Source organism: Pan troglodytes, chromosome 23 (assembly GCF_028858775.2).
Source record: "Pan troglodytes isolate AG18354 chromosome 23, NHGRI_mPanTro3-v2.0_pri, whole genome shotgun sequence".
Lineage (NCBI taxonomy): Eukaryota > Metazoa > Chordata > Mammalia > Primates > Hominidae > Pan > Pan troglodytes.
The window spans coordinates 27960228-27985091 of NC_086016.1; the positions used below are offsets into that span (position 1 = coordinate 27960228).

Genomic DNA, 24864 nt, shown 5'->3' on the forward strand with positions numbered 1-24864 from the left:
TTGAACAGGTCACTTCCCGTATCTAAGCCTCAGTTTTCTCATCTATAAAATGGAGACAGCTATGACACCTTCTCTATAGGGTGAGGAGTGATGAAACGCAACGATGTTCATAGGAAGCCATTAGTTCAGGGCTTTGTGCTTCTGGAAATGTGTCTGTTTTGTTTGTCCTGCAGATCCCATGGTAGACATAAACCAGTCCTCTGGGTCTGTGTCCCCAGTCCTCTCTTAAACTTCTAGCCAATTACTCTGAACTTGTTGGGGTTTACACTATTTTGACCTCAACTTACGGTAAGAAACATTTTACCTCTTGACTCAGTGAACACACACACACACACACACACACACACATTTTATAGAGACTAAACCACAGAGGGAATCTTCTGTATTCGTGAGTTTGAAAAAAGAAAAAGAAAAACAAAAACACGCCAACACTGGCAGGTAGCTACAACCATGCCCAGAAACTCACTGTGGTAAATCCACTTTCTCTGCAGCTACAAATCCCATTTTGGGTTTTGTTTCACCTTTATTTTGATTTTTAACCTTATACAGTCTCTCCACCTGGCCACCAGAGTGGCCCTTTTCACACAAAACCCAGCCCACACCATTCCTCTGTCCCCATGCCTGCCCAGGTTGCTCAGAGGCAAGCTAAGGCTGCCACAGAGATCTCCAAGCTTCCACAGAATAGGGGAGCAATGATTCCCAAGCCGTCTCTGTGCTGAGTTACTTGCTAGATCACCGGACCTGAGGAAATATTCAAGATAATGCTTTAAGGTGAGTGTGGTGCAGTTGTGGCTCAGAGAGGTGGTGTGACGTGCCCAAGGGCACACAGCCGGGAAGTGATGGAGCACAAAGCTGCTTGAACCTAAGGCTCTCAGGCTTTGCACAGGGACCAGGACCCTTCTTAGTTACGTCAGCATAGTTGAGGTTTTCTTTTGTGTGTGTGTGAGAGAGAGCACTCCTGAAGTCTAAGCAATTCTCCTGTGTGTGGAAGGTAGCTTTTGGCACAAGCCAGGTGGGCTCAGGTGGACACCCTCCATATAAACTTCTTGGTTGTCCAGGGCAACTGTACTTTGCTCAGCCTGGATGTCAGGGGGTGGCCCTGCTCTGTCTGGCAAGGTCCTGGCAGCGAGAAGGCTCCTGAACTTGCATTAGATGTTGCCTGACAGCCTTGGCAGGTGGGGCACTGTCAGGACTGTGAGATCGGATATGATGGAAGACCGTGGGCATCACCCATAGACCCCTAATTGTCTGGTTCACCTAGGATGTCCATGCTGTGCAGAAGGTGTGGTGGGCTTGCCTGCTGAGGGGGGCTCAGCGAAGGGCCCATGGCTGTGATGGGCTAGGAGATGCTCATCTCTCAGCTCCTCTGGTGTCTGGAGGTCAAGTATGGCCTCCCCTTTCCCTCACTCCTCATGTACAGGTTCTGAGCGTGCCCTCCCTGTGCCCAGCTCTCAGTGGGGATGGAACTGGGCAGCCCCATGTTAAGGCACCCTTCCCATCCCAGCCCCACGTTGCGATTTAGCACGTGGCATCCCATTCGCTCCTCCAGATAAACTCATCTGCATTCTGCAGATGAGGAAACTGAAGCTCCTCCAGGAGAAACCGCTTGCCCAGGGCACACAATGAGGCTGCACCCGAGCTTGGACTGGAACTCAGGTCTGTCTGGCTCCAAGGCCTCTTCCTTCCACTGCAGCATGCAAAAAGGATGGTCAAAGGACAAATGGTCCCTGTTTGGGGACTCTCAGGTTGGACCAGGGCAAGATCGCTGTGGATTTATTCTTGGAGCCTCAGCTGGGAGCCCTAGAGCTCTCTCCAGGGATCCTCGTCTTATGATCACGTCACCCAGTTGGACATAATCTCTGTCCTGGAAGCCTGGAATGGCTTCCCAGCTAGTCTCCTGGCTTCCCTTCTTCCCCATCCTTTCTACTCATGTCGTAGCCAGCAGGAACTCCCAAGTTCACACGTTTGGTCGGGTTACTTCAGTAGAGCTACCGATGACCCTGTATGAGGGCAATTCCAGCTGGTCTGGTCCCTGCCCACCTCTCCAGCCTCAGTTTGCACCCATGATGCTGTGGCTCAGCTGCAGAGGATGTTTCCAGTTTGACTCTCTTGCTATTCCCTGCAAGAGCTGTGGTATGGCAGTCTTGTCCTCTCCCGCTGTCCCTACTTCCCTTTGTCAACCCCTCAGCTCTTGATTCGAAAGTCACTGCCCCCACAAGCCTTCCCTGGCCCTGAGCAAGGTCTGGTTTTCCTGATCTGTATGCTCCAGGCATTCCCTGGCCACCTTTATTTATTTTTCATGTGGGATGATTGATTATTGGATTAATGTCTGTCTCCCATGCTGGGCTGTAGCTCTGTGAGTACAGAGGTCTTGTCTGATTATGCTCATCGTTGCATCCCCAGGGCCTAGCACAGGGCCTGGTACATAGTATGTGCTCAATAGGTATTTACTGAGCCATGTGTCTTCTTGGCAACTCTCAAAGGAGGGAGAAGTTGCCCTGGAATGGAGGTGCGATGAGGGATGTGAAGGGGTTGTGCACTTAATCACATTGGCAGGTGAAGGAGAGGGGCCATGCAGGAGGACAGACAGACAAAGGCACTGAACGACAACCACTCGGCTCCTGTGGGCATCCCCTCTTGCCCTGACTCTAGGACACTTCCCATCACAGGACAGGTGGCTCCTGGGCTTAGTCAGTTTATTACAGATTTGTCTCGAGAGGCTGGGCACAGCTGGCCTTTGGATCTTAGAAGCCTGCTCTTGTGGTGGCAATGAGACTGCATCCCTCCCTCTGCCTGCATAGTATCCACACTTCCTTTCTGTCTCTCTGGCTTGCCATCACTGATGGGTTCCTGGGGAAGGCAGCGGGAGGGGGCTCTGAGGGGTGGCACCACATGGCAGGCAGAAAACACCAGGTGATTTGACATCGTGGTTGATTTGCTGTTCACCAAGGCTCATGGCTCAAGCCATCACTCCAGGTCCATTAGACAACAGTTCATCCAAGCTCACGCTTCTCTCCTTTGGCAAAAAGTGGCCTGTGGAACCATTAGCTGGTGCTTGTGTATTTCGAATGGCAGGCAATGGATGCTCTCTGGAGCTAAACTTGGTAAAGAGAGAGTAGGGAGGAGGGGAGAGCTGGCTTCCCAGAATTGGACAGAGAAGCATTTGAGTCCAGGCTCCCTGATCTCCTGGCAGTGTGATTCACCCTGTGTTAGTGACTTTTCATCTCGTTGGACCTCAGTTTTCTTGTCTGATAATAACTCCACCTACCTTCTACAATCATTGTACAGTCAGATAATAAATGTTTAGTACTTGGCACATACGAGGTATTCAGTAAGCAGTAACTCTCTTTTCTTTGCAAAGCATTTTGGTTGTCATTTCTTTCTGTTGGCATTAAAGCCTACCTCTGAGATGGGCTTGGTGAGGGTTGTTAAACCCATTTGGTCAGTGAAGAACTTGCACCTCTCAGAAGTGTGGCTCCTCACCTAAAGTCATAAAATGAAACTTCTGTGCTAGAGAACAGCAAGTTCAGAACTAGAATCCAGTTCTAGACTCTCAGCTCAGTGCTCTTTACACAGCTTAGCAGAAGGCCCGAGAGGCCAAGGGTAGTGTAGGGCAGTGGTTAGAGCACAGTCTAGAGTGACACAGATCTGGACTCAGATTGAAGTAAGAATTCCAGCACTGGCTGGCTTTGTGGCTGTTCTGTTACAGTGCTGCTGAAGGAATCAGCCCCAAAGCCCATGGCTTGAACAATCACTTTTTTATTTCCCAAGGCTTCTGTGTATCTGCACTTTGGAAGGGCTCAACTGGGAGGTTTTGGCTTGGGGTCTCTCATGTGGCTGCAGTCAACTGGTGGCTGATGAAGCGTAGGAAGGCTGGAATAGCCCATTTCCCAGGCTTCATGTGGTCTCAGGTCTCTCCCTGTGGGCTAGTTGGGCTTCCTTATGGCATGGTGTCTTCAGGACTCCAAGTGCAAGTTTCCAGGAAGCAAGATGGAAGGTGCATCACCTTTTCTGAGTGGCAACACTTCTGCCATGTTCTGTTGGTAAGAATCATGTCACAATTTCAAGGATGAGCGAAACCAAATTCCACCCCTAGATGAAGGAGCAGCAAGATTCTAGTGCGTATAGGATGGGAGCTATTGGCGTGGCCATATCTTGCCATAGTGGCCTTGAGCAAGTAACTTAAGCTTTCTGAGGCTCAGAAAACTGAAGCTCAGTTTTCTGAGCCTCACAGGTCTGTTTTGCAGATGAACTGAGATGCTGTTTGCCAAGGGCTTTGGGGTACAGTGCCAGGCATGTAAGTAAGAGTTAGATTTTAAAAATCATAATGTTGCAAAGTTTCCATAGCCAATGCATCCCGGTCCCTACTGTGGTGGGGGCCTGAGACTTTTGCTCTCTGTTTTATTACCAGTGCCCCCGACCATTCTCTGAGACCCCCAAAATACCTTCTTCCTACAGAAGAGCAAATCAAGGATGAACTCTATGTCCTCTTTGCAGCAAGATACGATTTCTCTGTCTTGGGGCCTCTTTTTTTGTATTAAAATCAGACACAATCCTCTTCCCAGGAATGACCTCTGTTAAAATCCTCTCCAAGTTTTCCCTGTTCTCCACCTCAGCCCCAGGCTGGGGATCACTTTGCATAAATTCTCACTTTTAATTCTCACAGAAACCCTGACAGGTAGGGAAGGAGTCACCATTTTTGTGGTCCAAGATGCTGAGTCTCAGGATCTTGCAATCTTTGTCAAAGTCAAACAGCAGCATGTGATGGGGCCAAGGTCAGAACTCAGTACCTGTCTGCCTCCAAAGTTCTTGCTCTTCTCCACTACAAGGCCACCCAGCTGGCCAAGCTGGTGGGTACATTCTGGGTGCTAGGATCTCCACCCTCTCTCCTGAGAGCACCTCCTCAGCTCCATCTAATCTCCATCCAGTCCTCAATTTGGAAGGTTGTCCCTCTAAGCAGAATCGAGGAGAGCTCAGACTCGGGGCTAAAGGCATGGGCTCTGGAACCAGGCTGACCAGTGTTCAACCCTGTTTCTCCTGCATGGTCCAGGTGACTCCTTTGACCTGTGAGACTCAATGTCCTCATCTGTAAAGTGGGGATAATCAGAGTGCCTGCCTCCTAGGGTTCTTGTGAGACTGACATTATTGAACTTGAGTATTTAAAGCTGTGTCATTTCTATCATTGGCATTATTGTTATTAACGAAAAATCGGTCCAGGGCCCAGGAGAGTTTTCCCCAGCAACTTTTAGAAGAGGCTGACCTGGGCTGTTTTTTTTGAGACAGAGTCTTGCTGTGTCACCCAGGCTGGAGTGCAGTGGTGCGATCTTGGCTTACAGCAACCTCCGCCTCCTGGGTTCAAGAAATTCTCTGCCTTAGCCTCCCGAGTAGCTGGGATTACAGGTACCCGCCACCACACCCAGCTAATTTTTGTATTTTTAGTAGAGATGGGGTTTCACCATCTCTTGGCCAGTCTGGTCTTGAACTCCTGACCTCATGATCCACCCACCTCAGCCTCCCAAAGCGCTGGGATTACAGGAGTGAGCCACCAGCCTGGGCTGGTCTTTAACCTTCTCTGATCCCTGTGGTCCTGTAGCTGTAAGAGTTGATGTGCATCTCCCTGGAGAATCAGACTATTGGTCAGCCTGCCTCCTGTCCCTCACCACTTGACAGAAATGACAGTAATGTTCGGAACTCGAAATAGTGACAAGGATGAGCAATGCTTGTCTTGATGGGGGCTTTGCTTGGTTTCCTTTTTCTCTGAAGGCCGATGGGTTATTTAATTTATTGTTTCTCACTAAATTTGCCAGTCTACTTGCTGCTGACCCATTGCTTAATATACGACGCAGTCAGAACCATATATAACCCAGCGAGGGGCCCCATGATGGGGTTATGAAGGGAGGCTGCTATCTAGCTGGCACCTCACTCCCCACCTGCTACCATCATAAAGTTATCAGTCCTGGAATGGATGGGGCTGTAACTCGGGGAGCCAGGAGGTGCTCATGGGGAGGAGAGACAATATCAATAATGACAAGGGCCCAGTCCCACACAGAACTGGGATACCCCGACACCAGTAGCAAGGACGGTCCATCCAGGGGTAGGAAGAGGTGGCTGGATGCTCTTCAAGCTGTGGTAAGACCTGAGTGTAGATGGTCAGTGATAGTAACAGAGGGACTGTTAACATAACACAATGACCATATATTCAAGAGCTTTGGGAAGTGTTTTACCAGTCTTATTTTAAAGCAATCGTATGAGGAATATGTCAATGTTGTCTGTCTATAAAAAATGGAAATAGTCCAGAAGAATAGAAAGTTTAAAAAAAAAAAAAAAGGTCTTTCCTCACACCCCAGTGCCAAATCCCATTGCTATGAAAGGTGACCACTGTGAACAGTTTGGGGTATACCCTTCCTTCAGGCTTTTTTTTTTTTTTTTTTTTGAGACAGAGTCTTGCTCTGTTGCCCAGGCTGGAATGCAGTGGCACCATCTCGGCTCACTGCAAGCTCCGCCTCCCGCGTTCATGCCTTTCTCCTGCCTCAGCCTCCCAAGTAGCTGGGACTACAGGCGCCCACCACTACGCCCAGATGATTTTTTTGTATTTTTAGTAGAGATGGCGTTTCACTGTGTTAGCCAGGATGGTCTCGAGCTCCTGACCTCGTGATCCGCCTGCCTCAGCCTCCCAAAGTGCTGGGATTACAGGTGTGAGCCACTGTGCCTGTCCTCCTTCAGGCTTTTTTTTTTTTTTAAATAGGCTATAATTTTTTTTTTTTTTTTTTTTTTTGAGATGGTGTCTCTCTGTGTCACCCAGGGTGGAGTGCAGTGACGTGGTCTTGGCTCACTGCGACCTCTGCCTCCCAGTTTCAAGCGATTCTCCTACCTCAGCCTCCTGAGTAGCTGGAATTACAGGTGTGCGCCACCATCCCAGCTAATTTTTATTTATTTATTTGTAGAAACAGGGTTTTACTATGTTGCTCAGGTTGGTCTCAAATTCCTGGCCTCCAGCGATCATCCCGCCTCAGTCTCCCAAAGTGCTGGGATTATAGGTGTGACCCACCGTGCTTGGCCGACTTTAATTCTGAAAGCATTTTAGATTTACAGAACAATTGAACAGAAAGTACAAAATTCCTACATACCGCTTCTCCCTGTCCCCACAGCTCTCCCTATTACTGATATCTTGTGATGAACCAATACTGCTACTCTATTAGCCGCAAAGGTCCATCTATACTCTTTCTGTTGTGTTCTTTGATGGATTTTGACAATTATATAATGTCATATATCCGTTGTTAGTATCATACAGGATAATTTCACTACCCTAAACTGGCTAGTTTTGTTTTTTTCTTAAACTTTTTTTTTTTCTTTTGTGAGACTGAGTCTCGCTGTGTTGCCCAGGCTGGAGTGCAGTGGTGTGATCTCGGCTCACTGCAACCTCTGCCTCCTGGGTTCAAGGGATTCTCCTGCCTCAGCCTCCCGAGTGGCTGGGATTACAGGTGGCCGCCACTGTGCCCGGCTATTTTTTTTTTTTTTTTGTAGTTTTAGTAGAGATGTCGTTTCACCATGTTGGTCAGGTTGGTCTTGAACTCCTGACCTCAGGTAATCCTCCCACTTCAGTCTCCCAAAATGCTGGGATTACAGGCGTGAGCCACCGCGCCAGGCTTTTTTCTTAAACTTTTGATTTGAAATAATTATGCAATCCCAGGAAATTGTAAAAATCACACATAACATTCCATGAAACCTCTCCCAGCAGCCCCCAGTGAGGGCGTCATGCATAGCCGCAGTACATATCAAAACCATGACATCGACAGCGGTGCATTACTGTAATCCAAGCAGCCGTATCTTCAGGCCTCAAAACTGAGCATTTAACTACATCTATGCATTTAACACATATGTGGATTAAGTGGTTGGTTATTGCTTTTTATGCCAGTGGGTTCACACCACCTTTGTTCTATGCCCTTTGCTTTTTTCACATGTCATATCTTGCCTTGGGCCTCTTTCCACATTGCTTCATAGTGATATTCCTGATTCTCTTCGTCAACTGCAGGGGACTGTCCAGAATGAATGGGCCTCTGTGTATATGACAGTTCTGTTCATGAGCATTCAGGTTGTTTCTTGCCATTTTGGTATTATAAATAACAGCACACTGAACATCCTTGTGTACGGACAGTTGTGCGCATTTTGGAGGCATGGTTTCCTGGCAGGGGAACTATTAGGTCAAGGGTGTGTCCAATGTTCAACATTTCAATGAACCCACCCAATTCACCTCCCTGGATGTTAACACGGGCAGGTTGACTCATTTAGCCCTCACAAATCTATGGGGTAAATACTATGAGGTTATCATTTCCATCTGTAGGTGGGGAAGCTGAGGCTCAGAGAGGTGCAGCCACTAATTCAGGGTCACACAGTCCCAAGTGGCACAAAGCTGGACTCTCTGTCTGCCATGCACTATGTCACTGGGGGTCCGAGGAAGGCTTGGCATTTTTAAAGGGACTTGCTCTTTCCACTTTAAGGATGCTACCTCTGTCCTCTCCTCCAAGACAGGCCTGGCCTATCTGCATCTCTGGGCTCGCATCTATTTCCTTAGGTGAAGAATGCGGGGCTCAGAAGAGCCCGACCAGGTGCCCATCTGGTGGCTTCTGACTGCAGCTCATAACTCTGCTTGGCTCTCCTCCAATTCTGAGAGGCTTCTCCCTTCCTTCTCCACCTCCATCCCAGCTGCTTCCACCCCTTAATGAGGTGAGCTTCACCCTGTAACGAGGTGCTCCAAGCCCAGAGTACATTTACTTCCCCTACATTTTTCCTGAGGGTGCTGATTAGAGTTGGTGTCTGGGACCCAGCTGGCTGGGACAGCTTTCTTCAATTCTTCAAGCTCCGAATTAAAGGGTGTGAAGAGTGGTGGAGTCAGGAGAAGCGGGAGAGCTGCAGGGCTGGGCCTGGGTGGCTTCTCTGTGCAGAGGGCCTTGGACAAGCAAGTTCAGCCTCCCATGGCCTCAACTTGCCAGGGCTCTGCCAGTTCCCATAGAGATCTCTCTGCATGGTTGAAAGAGCCAAGGAGTCACTTGCCCACTTGGCCCTAAGAGCATCCCTGATGGGTGGAGAGTCCAAGGGCTGGAAAGGGACTTGGACTGCAGTCAGCCTAAGCCGCTCTTTGAACAGGGCAGGGACCAAGGCTCAGAGAAGGGAAGAGACTTTCTCAGGGTCACCCAATGAGGCTACAGGGGACTCAAATCATGGTCACCTGACTCCTGAGCCAGTGTTCTGTTGATCTTGTTTGACTCTGTCCCTCCTTCCCTCCTTTCTCCTCTTTCTCTTCCTTCTCTCCTTTCCTCCCACCTCTCTTCCCTCCTCCTTTCCTTCTTTCTCATCTCCGTCTCTCTTTTCTCTTCCCTTCCTTCTTTCTCTCCCCTCCCCTCTTCCCTCTTCTATTCTCCTCTTTCCTCCACTTCTCCCTTCCCTCTCCCTCCTCCTCCTCCTCCTCCTTCTTCCTCCTTCTCCTCCTCTTCTTCCTCTTCTTCTTCCTTTTTTTTTTTTTTTTTTGAGACGGTGTTTCGCTCTTGTTGCCCAGGCTGGAGTGCAATGGTGCAGTCTCAGCTCACCGCAACCTCCACCTCCTGGGTTCAAGCGATTCTCCTGCCTCAGCCTCCCAAGTAGCTGGGATTACAGGCATGAGCCACCGCACCCTGTCCCTCTCCCTTCTTTTCTTCTCCTCTGTGCCTATTGGATGATAAGCCCTCACCTTCCAAGATGAAATTTCAATGGAATTAAGAAAGATAAACCCAGGCTATCTTGGATGGTGGATGATGCTGGGGGCAAGAATTCTGGGCAGGAGGCAACCAAAGTTGAGAATGGTCAGCTCCACTCAAGGGTTTCTAGAGGCAGAGACCCTTGAACTGAATCTTGAAAACAGAATAAATTAAGGAGCGTGCTCTAGGCAGAGGAACCTGAATGGCAAAGACACAGTGGCTTGATTCAGCATGGAGCAGGTTCAGGGTCCTCCTTCTCAATGCAAGGCCTAGGGCCTCTGTCTTCCTGTTCATAAAGCATCAGCCTAAGGGCCCCTGCACTGGTGCTGTGAACCTAAGGGCTCTAATGGAGACAGGATTGCCATGTGGCCTAGCATCCTGGAGATTTCATTGATCCGTCCTTGGACCCAGCACCCTTGAGGCCTGTCACCTCCTCTGCCCCATCCTGCCCAAATGCCTTCCCACGGCTGCAGGCCCTGCATCCTCCTCCCTGCCCCAGCTGGTGACTTGGCTCTCAACCTGACAGCTACTGCAACCAGGTCTATTCTGGGCTGCAGGCAGGGATTTATTCTGCATTTTCTGAGCATGTAGAATTTATTCATAAAGCTGGAATGCTGCTTGGGATGTAAACAAATATTTTTAAAAAATACATGCTCAGAAGTGGCGATGCTGGAAGACGGAGCTCACTGGTAGTCCCACACCTTGGGAAGGTGGAGTGAGGAGATTAGGACACCTGCGGGACCCTGATTTCAGACTGGTTGAGCCACTCACTTGTTGGGTGGCTCTGTGAAAGTTCCTACCCTTCTTTTGGGTCTCTGTCTCTCCTAAATAATAACAGTAGCTCACATTTAATCAGTGCTTGCCATGCTCCCAGGCACCGTTCTTTTTTTTTTTTTTTTTTTGAGACAGAGTTTCACTCTTGTTGCCCAGGCTGAAGTGCAATGGCACGATCTCGGCCCTCTGCAACCTCTGCCTCCCAGGTACAGGTGATTCTCCTGTCTCAGCCTCCCAGGTAGCTTGGATCCAGACACTATTCTAAGAGCTTCGGCTACTTCAACAATCTCATGGCGTAGATGCTATTATCTTATTTTACAGATGAAGAAACTGAGGCTCAGAGGGGAGAAAGAACTTGCCAAATAGGGTGGACTAGGTGCTCTCCAGGGTCCCTTTTTCCTTGATTACCAGATACCCTATTCACCCCTTTTTGGAAGGGAGATAGTGATGGCTCAGTGAGAACTCCAATATGTATGAGTTCTGGACTCATGATTCAGAGACAAAGCATAACAATACTAGCAATAACAATGACAGTGGCGATGATGATGGAATGAATTGTTAATATTTACTAAGAATTCATCTTCTGCCAGACATGATTTAAGTGCTTTGCATGGATTATTCCATTTAATCCTCATAACTCTGTGGTAGATTATACCCATTTTATGGATGAGTAAGTGAAGGCTCAGAGAAGTAAAGTAAGTTACCTAAGGTCATGGACATAGGGAGGGGAAGAGCCCAATTTGGGACCAAGAGGTTCTGTCTTTAAATCCCACACCCTTATTCTTTACATCACTGAATTGCAGGGTTCATACCAATAAATGGAATTCATAATCATGCCTTTTTGTATGGTTGTTGCATTGATGAGATTATGTGCTTAGCACAAGCTCAGACGCATGGTGAATACTTAGAAAATGCCAGCTACTCTTGGGCTTCCCTTGGACCCAGGAAATAGCTTGAAAGGGGACAGTTTGATAGATTGAATGGCCCCTGCTCAGCCTGCCTTGGCAAGGGGCATATGAATGTGGAAAGAGCATTAGAGGGGACCATCTAGATCTGGGCTTGGTCCTGGGCTCTACCTTGCTAGCTGAGTGACCTCAGGCAAGTTGTGCATAGACTTGCAGCTGGTCCATTCTTTGAGCCTTTGCCCCTGCAGGTGCCCCATGGGACATCTTCCAGCCAAGGTCTCCCTGACAACTCTGCTCCTCAGGTTGGGTCACCTGCTCTGGGACACACTCCTAGGTAGCTTGACACATTCAATGTCTTATTTCATTCTTAAAACAACCAGACGGGAGAGGAGCTACCCCATTTTACAGATAAGGCAACTGAGGCTCAGAGAGCTGATATCTCCTACTTGAGATCTTGCAGCCAGGTTGAAATTATCTTTGGACAACCAGCTTCCAGTTCTTTCCACAATTCCCACCACCTCAAAGATGCATCCTTATCCATCTTTCTCCTCCAGCTTCTTGATCAAATTAGTTTGAGAGACACCCCACCCCCCCAACAGGCTCCCTTCCTCTTGTAAATTCCACATACACGTTGGCATATTCAAGGTTCTGACAAGTCCTGCAAGAAGGAAACCTGTTTTGCTGAGTTTAGTTTGATGTTGCTCCAACTGATTTGTCCATAAAGCCTTCTTTTCCCCCAAACACCTGCTCATAGTCCCCAGAACACTGGGAATGGTCTGTGTGCTGTGTTCTCAGTTGTTAAGGTTCGGGCAATGATTCATGTTGGATTATGCATAACTCAGCATCAATCTATAGATGGCACATCGGCCAGGCCTTTGGACAACTTTCTCCAAACCCAGTCAGGTGGAACAATATGTGCAGATTTGTGGGGCTGCATGGCACCTGAGGGCAGCAGGACCTGGAAGGAGCCCTAAGAAACAGGAATGGATTTGAAGTTCTAGCCTCTAAGAATGAGAAGGTTACATTTTCCATGTTCTCAAAAATAGAACTTTTCTGGATGTCCCTGGGCAGAAAGCCACAGCTGCCTGACTTGGATTTTCTCCTGGGGTTTCTCTTTCTGACCCATTTGTCATTTTTAAGGGTGGAAATCTCTGAGTGGGATCATAATAGAGTTGACATTTACTGAGCAGCTTGCGTGTTATGCTTCCTGCCCATATAACCTCATTCATTCTTCTTTTATTTATTATTATACTTTAAGTTCTAGGGTACAGGTGCCCAATGTGCAGGTTTGTTACATAGGTGTACATGTTCCACGTTGGTTTGCTGCACACATCAACTTGTCATTTACATTAGGTATTTCTCCTACTGCTATCCCTCCCCCAGCCCCCTACCCCCAGACAGGCCCCACTGTGTGGTGTTCCCCGTCCTGTGTCAATGTGTTCTCATTGTTCATCTCCCACCTATGAGTGAGAACATGTGGTTGGTTTTCTGTCCTTGCGATAGTTTGCTTAGAATGATATAACCTCATTCGTTCTTCACAAGCACTCCATGGAGTAAATTCTGTTCGTCATTCCCATTTTACAGAGGAGGAGACTGAGGCTGAAAGTGTTGACATGACTTCGCCAACATCACGCGGCTGTAAGCAGTGGAGGTGGGATTTGAACTCAGGCAGTCTGTCTCCAGAACATTGCCTTTTCCTGTAGCAGCTACAGCCTTTTAGACTTATCTCTTCTCTACAGGCAGCCTCCTTCCTCACAGGCCTCCGAATTGTAAACCTCTGTGTGAGGAAAAGTGAACCAGATGCAGCAAGATTATAAATACGTCACATAATGTTGAGTAATTCAGGAACAGCACAGCTATTGTTGGAAGGAGAAATAACTTGGTTATTAATAAATGCAGGAGGCCACAGTAATTGATAGCAATTGAACTCATAGTGGGTGGGGAAAAACAGCTATGTTATTTCTCTCTCTCTCTCTCATTTTGTATTGACATAAAGGGAAAAACCTGCCTTTGCAGGTGGATTTGAGCAACTCAGAAACTGCAGTTTCATTACTTTCCCTTGTTCCTTTTCCTCCCTTCCTCCCTTTTTTTCTTTTGTTCTTTGGCTCTTTCTCTCTTTCTCTCTCTCTCTTTCTTCTTTCTCTTTCTTTTTCTTCTCTTTTTGTCTCTCTTTCTGTCTCTTTCTTTCCCTCCTTCTTTTCTTTTCTTTTTCCTCTCTCTCTCCCCCTCCTTCCCTCCGTCCCTCCCTCTCTCTCTCTCTCCCTCTCCCTCCCTCTCTCTCTCTCTCTCCCTCCCCCTCCCTCCCTCTCTCTCCCTCTCCCTCCCTCTCTCTCTCCCCCCTTCTTCTCCCTTCCTCCCTCCCTCCCTCTTTTCTTTCCCTTTCCTTTCCCTTTCTCTTTCCCCTTCCCTTTCCTGTTCCCTTCCCCTTCCCTTTCCTCTTTCTTCTTTTTCTCTCATTTCTCTTTTGTTTGTTCTCTCAATTCAAATCCCAGCCTGCCTCTTACCAAAGGAGTGACCTGACAAATGGCTCAGGTGAGGCAGTTTGCCTGGGGTCACCTGGTTAGGTAACCACTCTTTCAGCTAAATCACTCTTTCCAAAACCACTGTCTCATGGATCATTAGATCCGCAAGAGATTCTGTAAATGCATTCTGAGGCCAACTAAGTCTGAACAGAATTTCCCCTTCTTACAGATTCATAAGATATACTTTAAAGGCTCGAGAAGTCCTGCAGTTAAGAAACTTATTTAACCAAGCATTGACCAAATTAATATGATACATTATTCATTTTTTTCCCAGTGATACTGATGACCATTCCATAGAACAACCACTACAAGGTGCACCTTTGGGGAACTCTGATCCCCACCTTTGTGGCCGGCCACTCTGCCCTGCTTCACACCCATTCTCCAGGAGGGCAGTGAGGAAGGGAAATGGGGTAGGAAGGCAGGAACTGTGGGCCCATCTGCCATGGGGACCTGTTTCTCCCTAGCAACCCGAAAAATGGCTGACAACCAAAAGCACAGACCAGAAATGATCTCTGCACTTAGCTTTGGGATTTCCTTGTCTCCTAATCTCCTTGCCTCCTGGTGGGTGGAGAGAAAAGTACCTGGATAGAGTGTGTGATCCCTTCTGGAGTGGGCTGGGGGCAGGGGAAAATCTACTTCCCCCAATGGGGAGTTCCCTTTGAGGAATATTTTCTGTCCTTTCTCTCTGTTTCTCTCTCTCTTTGCCTCTCCCTCTTTGTGTCTCTCTGCCTCTCTCACTTTGGTTTTATCTTGTATCTCATCTTCCCTTGCTGTGGCTTTGCAAAGCACTGATGGTCTACATGGATGGTTCCTTGAGCATGGAGCCTGAGATGAGCCACAGCAGGGCAGAAATCACATCTTGTACCTCTTTGCACAAGAATCTTGACTTTCCTGGGTCTGTTCTGCATTTGTGCACTGTCTCAGAGGGTTTTGGTGAGATGAGGCATGGAAAGCCTTTAGCTCAGTGCCTGGCACATAGGCCATGCTCAACACTTGATGGCTTGAGAAGAAGTGACCTCAGCTGACTCAGAAGCTCTGGGGCGTGACCCACATCCCAAGTGCACCAATCCATTATCCATTCCACATGGCCTCTTTAAAAAGCAGTGAATAGACAAGAACCTGCAGGGGAAGTCTCTGCAGCCAGCAGGACAGGATAATCCCTTCTGGGCTGAAGGGTACCCTCCTTCGTTTTGCAGGTGGAGAAGGGAATTGCAATTTTTTGAGCACCTTTTCTGGGCCAGGCACTCTGCTGGGTATCTCACATGTAACCATCTCATCTCCTTCTTGCAACCCTATGAAGAGGTGTTGGGGCTTTTAAGATTCCGTTTCACAGACAAACTGAGTCTCAAAAAGGCCGTGTTACCTGGCTTTGTGCGACAAACTGGGAATAGCAGAAACAGGAATTGGACCCAGATCCGGTTTGGGCCAACACCCATGTTATTGCCCAGTTCCTTTTCTCCCTGCCTCAGGTGCCAACTCAGGGTTCTTGACCTCCCCTGGGAAAAGACTTTGGTCACCACCCATGTCCAAGCAAAGATAGAAGAATCCATGGGATTGGATTTTGTGCACCGGCCAGCCTTCGGGGAGCTGATAGTAGAAGATGCTTTTCCTGGCAAAGCTCCCTGTGTGCCCACCTGGATTGCACCAGCAGCATGCATCTCAGCTGCACCTGCAAATATCCCCCCTAGGTCAGGCAGGATTTAGAGAGTCCAGCCAGCATCCATTAACCACTCTTCTTTTCAGAAATATCAATTGCCAATTTCCTTTATGACTTCTCCCAGCTCATTGAGGCCAGAAAGGTCACTACAGTTGCAAGTGTTTAGAGAGCAGGCATGGAGTAGAGCAAGAGGAGGGGACAGGACCTCACCTACCTAGAAAGACATCTCCTATTTAGTTCACTCTCAATCCCCAGCTCAGGAAGAAGAAAGTCTCATTCAGTGCTAATAGCCTTTAATGCCTCTCTCTAATATTTGCTAATCTCCCTTCTTAACAAAGAGAGAGCAGATTTCAGGCTCACAGGTAACAGTATTTAATTAGAATCTAATGACATTATTGTGCTTATGTAATATTTGTTTCTACTTTCTATTTGTGGCAGGTGATAATGAATTCTCATTTAACATAGTGTGATAATATTTCTGTTTACAGTGTATTTAAGTGAAGATGAAAAGTGAGTCCATTTAAAAGTAGAGTCACAAAGATATGGCAAAAAAGATGATATTTGAAGGACTGATTTTGGTGAAAATGTAGTTCTTCCACTTAGTATCAGCCTGTTTTCTGGTGACTTCTCTCAATTAGATTTTTAATCTATAAAATGGGATTAATAATAGAGCTTTTTAGGACTCTTGTGAAGATTTAATAATAACAATAATAATAAATAACTACAACTAATAAGTACTGAGCTTTTTCCATGTGTCACTCCTGGAACAAGAACCCAGGCTTTTCAACTGTAAAAGTCATGAGCTGAACAAAGACGCAATGTTGAATAAAATCAGGTAAGTGAATTAGAACTGTTATCATCACCATCACCATCATCATCACCACCACATCATCATCATCACCATCAGCACCGTCATATTGCCACCACTATCACCATCATCATCACTACCATCACCACCATCATCACCATCATCACCACCACCATCACCATCACCACCATCATATCACCACCACCATCACCACCACCACCATTATCACCATCACTATCATCATCATTATCACCATCATCATCATCACCATCATCACCATCATCACCACCATCATCACCATCGTCGCCATCACCACCATCATCATCATCACCACCATCGCCACCATCATCACCATCATCGCCATCACCACCATCATCATCACCATCACTATCATCATCATCATCACCATTATCACCACCATCATCACCATCATCACCACCATCATCACCACCACCATCATCATCATCACCATCATCATCACACCATCATCACCACCACCATCACCATCATCACCATCATCATCACCACCATCATCATCACCACCATCATCATCACCATCATCACCATCACCACCATCATCATCACCACCATCATCACCCCATCATCATCACAACCACCACCATCATACCCTCATCATCACTATCACCACCACCATCATCACCACCATCACCATCATCATCATCATCATCATCACACCGTCATCAGCACCATCACCATCATCACACCACCACCATCACCATCATCATCATCACACCATCACCATCATCATCACACCATCATCACCACCATCACCATCATCACACCATCACCATCATCATCACACCATCATCACCACCATCACCATCATCACACCATCATCACCACCATCACCATCATCATCACACCATCACCATCACCACCACCATCATCACCATCACCATCATCATCGCCATCACCCCATCATCACCACCACCCCATCATCACCACCATCACCCCATCATCACCATCATCATCATCATCACCATCACCCCATCATCACCATCATCGTCATCATCATCACCATTACCACCACCATCATCATCATCATCACACCATCATCACCATCGTCATCACTATCATCATCACTGTCATCACCATCATCATCATCATCATCACCATCATCTCCATCATTTTTGAAAGTGACAGGATTTTAAAAAATTAGCCATGTTACCTGAGTCTCAGTTTCATCATCTATAAAATGAGCATAGTCTGTAAAATGAGGATAATACAGTGATGCTCTTGTGACCAGTGCAGAGTAATTGGCACATTAGGAGGATGTCAGTAAGCAATATCTATTTGTAATGCCCTTAGTGATTGGGGCCAGACCTCTTCCTTGGGTAGGGTCAAAGTCCTAGATAAAGTCCTTTTCCAAATTTCTAGTTTTGCCGTAAGCCAGATTGGTTCTTCAAGCTGTCTACTTGAAGAATTGGGCCCTCACAATCTCTTTCTGATTGATTGAAAAATCCCTGTTGGTGGCTGTGATTCTTATTTCAAAGAAGGAAACACATTTATAGGAAAATAAGAGATGAAAGAGAGAACTTTTTTTAGTTTTATTTTTTAAGTTGACATATAATAAGTGTACATATTTATGGGGTACATAGTGGTGTTTCTAAACATGTACAGTTATCAGGGTAATTAGTGTATCCATCATCTTGAACAATTATCATTTCTTTGTGTTAGGACATTCAATATACTCCTTCTAGCTATTTGAAACTATATAATGTTATTACAGTTAACTACAGTCATCCTACAATGCCATAGAACACTAGAACGTATTTCTCCTATCTAGCTGTGATTTTGTGTCCTTTAACAACTCTCTCCCTATCCACCCACTTACCTCCCCACAAACCCTTCCCAGCCTCTAGTATGCTCTATTCTACTTTCTACTTTTATGAAATCTTTTTTTTTAGCTTCCACATATGAATAAGAACGTGTGATATTTGTCTTTCTGTGCCTGGCTTATTTCACTTAACATCCTCCAGTTCCACCCATGTTGCCATGAATGACAAGACTTCATGCTTGTTTATGTCTGAATAGTGTTCCATTGTGTATATATACCACATTTTCTTTACCCATTTGTCTGTTTTGGACACCTAGGTTGATTCCCTCTCCTGGCTACGGTGAATCATGCTACAGTAAACATGGGGTACAGATGTCTCTTTGATGCACTGATTTCCTTGGGATAAATGCCCAGTAGTGGGATTGCTGGATCATACGGTAGTTCTATCTATAGTTTTTTGAGGAAAGTTCATACTGCTCTCCATAGTTGCTGCACTAGTTTACATTCCCACCAACAATGTCTAAGAGTTCCTTTTTTTTTTTTTTTTGCATCCTTGCCAGCACTTTTGCTTTTTGTCACCCCATCCTACTGGAGTGAGACGATACTTCATTGTGGTTTTGATTTGCATTTCCCTGATGATTAGAGATGTTGAACATTTTTTCATGTATTTGTTAGTGAAAATGTTTTAAGGACGGCACTATTATTTGTTTTAAGAAGTCATTTATTGGCTGGGAGTGGGGGCTCACGCCTGTAATCCCAGCACTTTGGGAGGCTGAGGTGGGCAGATCATGAGGTCGGGAGATGGAGACCATCCTGGCTAACACAGTGAGACCCTGTCTCTACTAAAAATACAAAAAATTAGCTGGGCGTGGTGGTGGGTGCCTGTAGTTCCAGCTACACGGGAGGCTGAGGCAGGAGAATGGTGTGAACCCAGGAGGCGGAGCTTGCAGTGAGCTGAGATTGTGCCACTGCACTCCAGCCTGGGCGAGAGTGAGACTCCATCTCAAAAACAAAACAGAACAAAACAAAACAAACAAAAAAAAGAAGTCATTTATTTTTCTATGGATTAAAAAAGTAGTGCTCAACCATGGTAGAAAATTTGGAAAATAAAAAATCCCTTTACCTAGCTGTGATGGTTAATATTTAGCCATATTTCCCTTTTATTACTTTTTACAGCAGTTTAGAATGATTCGCACAGTTGATATCACTATGATATCATTTTCTAATCTGCTTTTCACTTAGCATTCAGATGTAAGCATTGTCCATGGTATGCACAGTCTTCACTGCTAATTTTAAATGGCTTTATAACGGTCCAAAGAGTGGCTCTCCATTGATTCTTTAATCCCGTCTGGTTCCTCTCCCCACCCCATTACATTCCAGCCACACTGGTTTGCTTGGCATTGCTTTAACACACCATGCTCATTTCTGCCCCAGGGCCTTTGCACTGCCTCCTCCTTCAACCTCTGAAGCACTTCCCTGGTTCTTTATGTAATAGCTCCTTCTCACCTTTCATAGCTCAGTTAATACATCACGTCTTCAGATAGAGCCCACTTTGACCACCATAGACACCAAACAACTCCTTTGGTCTCTCTTGATCTCAGCACCCTGCTTTAGTTTCTGTTTGGCAGAGGGCAGAGGGAACTTTATAATTTTATGGCTGGAAATGATCTTATCTATTTGTTTACTTGTCTGTTGTCACACTCCCTCAATGGACTATAAGCTCCATGAGGACAGGCACCTTGTCTGTCTTGCTCATTGATTTTGGTGGCAGACACAGTGCCTGTCACATGAGGGGAGCTCAGTCAACATGTACACAGTAAGCAGATGGCTAGTTGGATGGTTGGATGTGTGATTGTGTAGCAGGACAAGCCACAGACAAAACTCCTCAGACACCGGATTAAAGAAGGAAGAGGTTTATTTGGCCGGGAGTGCCGGCAGACTTGCGTCTTAAGAACCGAACTCCCTGAAAAAGAAATTCTTGGCCTTTTTAAAGGCTTACAACTTTAAGGGGTCCGCATGAAAAGGTCGTGATAAATCGAGCAAGCTGGGAAACGTGGCTGGGGGCTACATGCATCAGCTAACAGAATAGAAAGTTTTGCAATGCTTTCTTATACAATGTGTGGAATTTACAGATAACACAAGTAGTTTAGGTCAGGGGTTGATGTTATTATTATTACTTTTTTAACTCCTAGGGCCGGGTGGTGGTGCCAAGGTTGTCTGGCTATTTGTCTTACTTCTGTTTGTTTCCAACTTTTTGCTTTCTCTTTCCTACTGTCTTGTGAACTAGGCAAGGTTGGGGGAGGAGGGCAGCAGGAGTAGTAGTGGTCTCCTTCCTTAATTGGATGAGGAGTTGAAAGGATAGGTAGGTGGCTTGCAGGGGATAGTGCATGCCTGGATGGATAGGTAAATGGATATGTGGGTGGGTGAATCAATCATAATTTTACCAACCATCCCCCAATTTCACAGTTAGAGTGCTTCCCCATGATATTTTTAATCGCTTTGAAAAAGTAAGCAGTGCAAATGGCGAGGAAGTCGGATAAGCAAGTCTCTTGGGAAATCCGACTCCTCCAGGGCCATTGCCTAGGGGCCCAGGCCTGGGCAGTTGTCCAAGCTCCCGGCTGAGGAGGCTGGCCTGGAGATTGGGAGGGTGCTGAGATTCTCCGAGGTCCTCTCGGGCGTTCATTCACCCCATGCCCAAGGCCTCACTGCCACGCCTCTGTTTTGTCCCCTTTGCAGTGGGTCGGAAGCAGTTCATGAGGTTTGAGTGGGCAAACTACGCAGCTGAGGCCCTGGGCTGCGAGTATGAGGAGCTGAACACGGCCACCTTCAAGCACCACCTTCGACAGATCATCCAGCAAATGACGTTTGGGCCAAGCCGATGGGGCCTCGAGGATGAGGAAACCAGCTCAGGTACATGGCTGCTGCCTCTTTGGGTGAGCTGGGCCCCCCTCTGGGCCAGCTCCTGGGGATACACCAGCATTCTTTAACTTTTTTATCAAAGATTTGTTAAGGGCCTATGCTATGAAGGCGTGTGTTAGATGCAGGGGAAGCCATCGTGGGTGGAAAGGGACCGGTCAATGCTAATGCTCAAATAACTATCTCCGTTCAGTGGCCATGAAGGCTGCTGAAACCTGGCAGGGAGCCCCGCGCTGTGGGGAGGGGATGCCGTGGGCAGGGCCAATGGACCAATGCATTTCCATTGGATTTCATGTTTGTTGAGCACCTACTAAGTAGGGGAAAGACTAGTCTTTCTGTTTGAGGGATGGAAATCCCGAGTGGCTGCTGCGAGGTGGAGGGATGGGAGAAGATGAGGGTGGAGAGCAAGGTGTGGTCCGCTCACTAAGGGTTTATAAACGAGGGTTTTTATTCTCAGACCCTTGGGAAGCCGTGGAGTGGCTTAGGCAGGGGGATGGCATGATTTGGCTTTAAGAAGCTCAGCCTGGATGAAGGTTGGGGAGTGAGTGGGAGACAGGAGACCCACTGGGAACTTATAAAAATCACCAGGTGATAGGTGGTGGTCGGAAGTGCTAGTGGAGACGGGGCGAGGTGGACAGATTCAGGGGCTAGTTTACAAGCTGAGGTGATAGCATGGGCCCTGAGAGAAAGACAGAGACCAGCAGTGGCTGCTAGGATTTTGGCCCCAGCAGCTGGAAGAATGAGGATGCTTTGAACTGCCGTGGGGGGAAAAACAGGAGGACTTTGTACTGTACTTGCAAGGATGTGATCTGCTGGGTCCCAAGTCTGCAGCCTCTGTGCATCTTTGGGAGCTCTCTAAGAGCAGCTGTCCTTGAGACAGCAGAGTTTGGGGTTAATGAGTAGGAGTGTTGTGAGCTGTGATTTTGGGGCCCATCTCTTGGAGCTCCTTTGCACCTTTGGAGCTGCTTCCACCTTTCAGGGACTTCGGCGTGAGGACTGATGTCACTTGGACCCCATTGGCCCTCTATGTCTCCTTTCAGGTCTGTGCTCTGGTGTGAACTGTGGTTTTCTTGAAGATTACCTCTCCTCTTCGACATGCACACACATTCCCAGAAGCATACACACACATGCTTGCACACACCATGTGTGCATACACACATGCACACACCACACATATGCACAGCACAACTTGTGTATGCACACGTGTGCACAGATACCACGGAATGACACACATGAACACACACATGCACAGACACTGGCACACATATACTGCAAGCATGCACAGCACACACACACACAGATATGTGTGGCACATGTGTGTGTAAACGTGCACAGATATATATAACATGCACATACCATACAACTACACACACACACATAGACACAAGCACACACGTGCACACATATGTACAGGCACAAACACCACACACATACTTAAGGATGGGTGCATCACACACAGGCACAGACAGATGCAGTCACCACTTTGTGAGTCTGAGTTAACCTCTCAGGCTGAGGTCTCAAGAGTAGACATTAAGCAGGCAGGGGACCTTCGGGCTTAGGAGAGATGCCGGGAGGCTGTGGGTTGCCTAGCAACAGCCCAGGTTGGGGGTGGATTCAGAGGAGGGGTGGGAAATGCTTTCGGGGCTGCAGTGGGCTGCCTGGAATGTACAAGCAGAATTACTCCTCCAGGCACTAGTGCGCGCTGATTTGGAAACTGTGTTTTCAATTTTTTAGATGGAACTGAAACTTAAGGGACGGAATTTGTGATCTGATCCCCTACACTCCTCACTCTGCTTTGTTCAATGCACCCTAATCAAGGCTGGTGATTTTAATGGGATGCACATACATGCGTGTGTGTGTGTATTCGAGCAAAATCAAGTCCACAACTGTAATTATAGTTTTTGAGCCTTTATATTCCTCCTAACGTTCTAGGTAGGCACTTTTCCAATCTCATTCAGTATTCTTCATACCTGACTTTAAGCATTCCTTTGTATGGGTAGACTACAAATTACCTAACCCATTTTCTATTGTTGGTCACTCAAGTCATTTCAAAAAGTGATTTTTGCCAATTTAATCAACAATTGGAAGAACCTGTGTCCCCAGAAAGCTTTATTTCTCTCAATATTTCATTAGAATAAAAGCCTAGGAGTGAAATTATTAGGTCCCAGTATACGAACATTTTATGGCTTCTAATACAAAATTGTCAAATTTCTCTCCAGCAAAAGGGAATCATAAACATTTACTGAGTGTCTGCTATGTGCCAGACACTGGCAATTTAAAGGTCAGCAAACCCAGGGACAGCGCCTATCTTCAGGGCATGCCCAGCCTCATGAAGGAGACACAGGTTAATAAAATAACTATACTAGAAAGATGATGCTATGGGAAGTGCTATTAGAAGCAACATAGAGCTGGGAATTGGCCTAGTGGTGGTGATGGTGGTAGTCAAGGAAGGCTTTCCTGAGGAGGTGTCATTTGGGCTGAACCCTGAGTGATGAGCAGATCACTCTGGGGTGAAGGTAGGGCAGGTTACATAGGATGCTGTAGGCCCTGAAAGGACACTTAGACTTTGTCCTAAGAACCTGGGGAAATAATTTCAGCAGTGGAGGGATGTGGCAAGAAAAGAAGGATTTTCTAAATTGAGTGGTCCCTACTGCTCTGCAGTGATGTCCTTGGCCCCAGGCAAGATCCCTAATCAAGAATGCTGATTCTGTCCTCTTTCCCAGGGCTCAAGATGACAGGAGTGGACTGTGTGGAGGGGATGGCCTCGGGCCTGTACCAGGAACTCTTTGCGGCTGTGGTCTCACTCATCAACAGGTAACGGGGCCTTTTCCTAGGCACACAGTTGGCCTCTTGCAGGTGCACAGATGAATTCACATACCGGGCAGTTGAACAAAGTGGCAGTTTTTGAGCTGGCGAGAGGGTTTCTAAGGTGGACAGTGCTGGGTTTAACTTCTACCTTGGCCACCCACTGGCTGTGAGGTCGGTAAATCAGTTCACTTCTCTGATCTCCCTTTCCTTGTCTGTACAATAGCTGTCTTCCCAAGGACTGTTGTGAGGATTAAAAGAAATAATGAATTTAAATAACTCTTCCTGGCCAAGCGTGGTGGCTCATGCCTGTAATCCCAGTACTTTGGGAGGCTGAAGTAGGAGGATCACCTGAGATCAGGAATTCAAGACCAGCCTGGCCAACATGACGAAAACCTGTCTCTACTAAAAATTACAAAAATTAGCTGGGTGTGGTGGTGGGCGCCTGTAATCCCAGCTACTCGGGAGGCTGAGGCAGGGAGAATTGCTTGAACCTGGGAAGCAGAGGTTTCAGTGAGCCGAGATCGCGCCACCACACTCCAGCCTGGGCGACAGAGCGAGACTCTCTCAAAACAAAACAAAATGAAACAAATTCTTCCTAACAGTGATTGTAAAAATACCAATAATAAAATCTAAGTACTTTTGAGTGTCTACTGAGGGCCAGGGATTGCACTAATTGTGTAACCTGCTTTGCATCATTGAATACTCACATGGGCCCATTGTACAGAGGAGGAGACTAAATCTTGAAGGGGTAGAACCGAGATGCAAACACAATGCCACATTCTCATGTCATACCTTCAGTTCCCCTGAATAGCCCAGCACATTGCTCTCATCCATTTATTTTTCAAAATTGTCTTGCTGGGGATGGGAGCAACATGGTAGAAATATGGAGTGGGCTGGGGTGTGCCTCTGATGTGTGTCTGCGGGGCTGCAGGCACCAGGAGCCTC

At 47.0% G+C, this 24864-nt stretch overlaps 1 protein-coding gene across 7 annotated transcripts in view; it reads left to right on the forward strand.

The window, feature by feature from the left end:
* MYO18B (myosin XVIIIB) overlaps positions 1 to 24864 on the forward strand; it is a 316003-nt gene that overhangs the window by 61055 nt on the left and 230084 nt on the right. For all 7 annotated transcript variants that reach the window (XM_054675970.1, XM_054675972.2, XM_054675975.2 and 4 more), the window contains 2 exons: positions 20932 to 21105; positions 23835 to 23925. In XM_054675970.1, coding sequence (XP_054531945.1) covers positions 20932 to 21105; positions 23835 to 23925 — 265 coding nt within the window. The remainder of the gene's footprint in view (positions 1 to 20931; positions 21106 to 23834; positions 23926 to 24864) is intronic.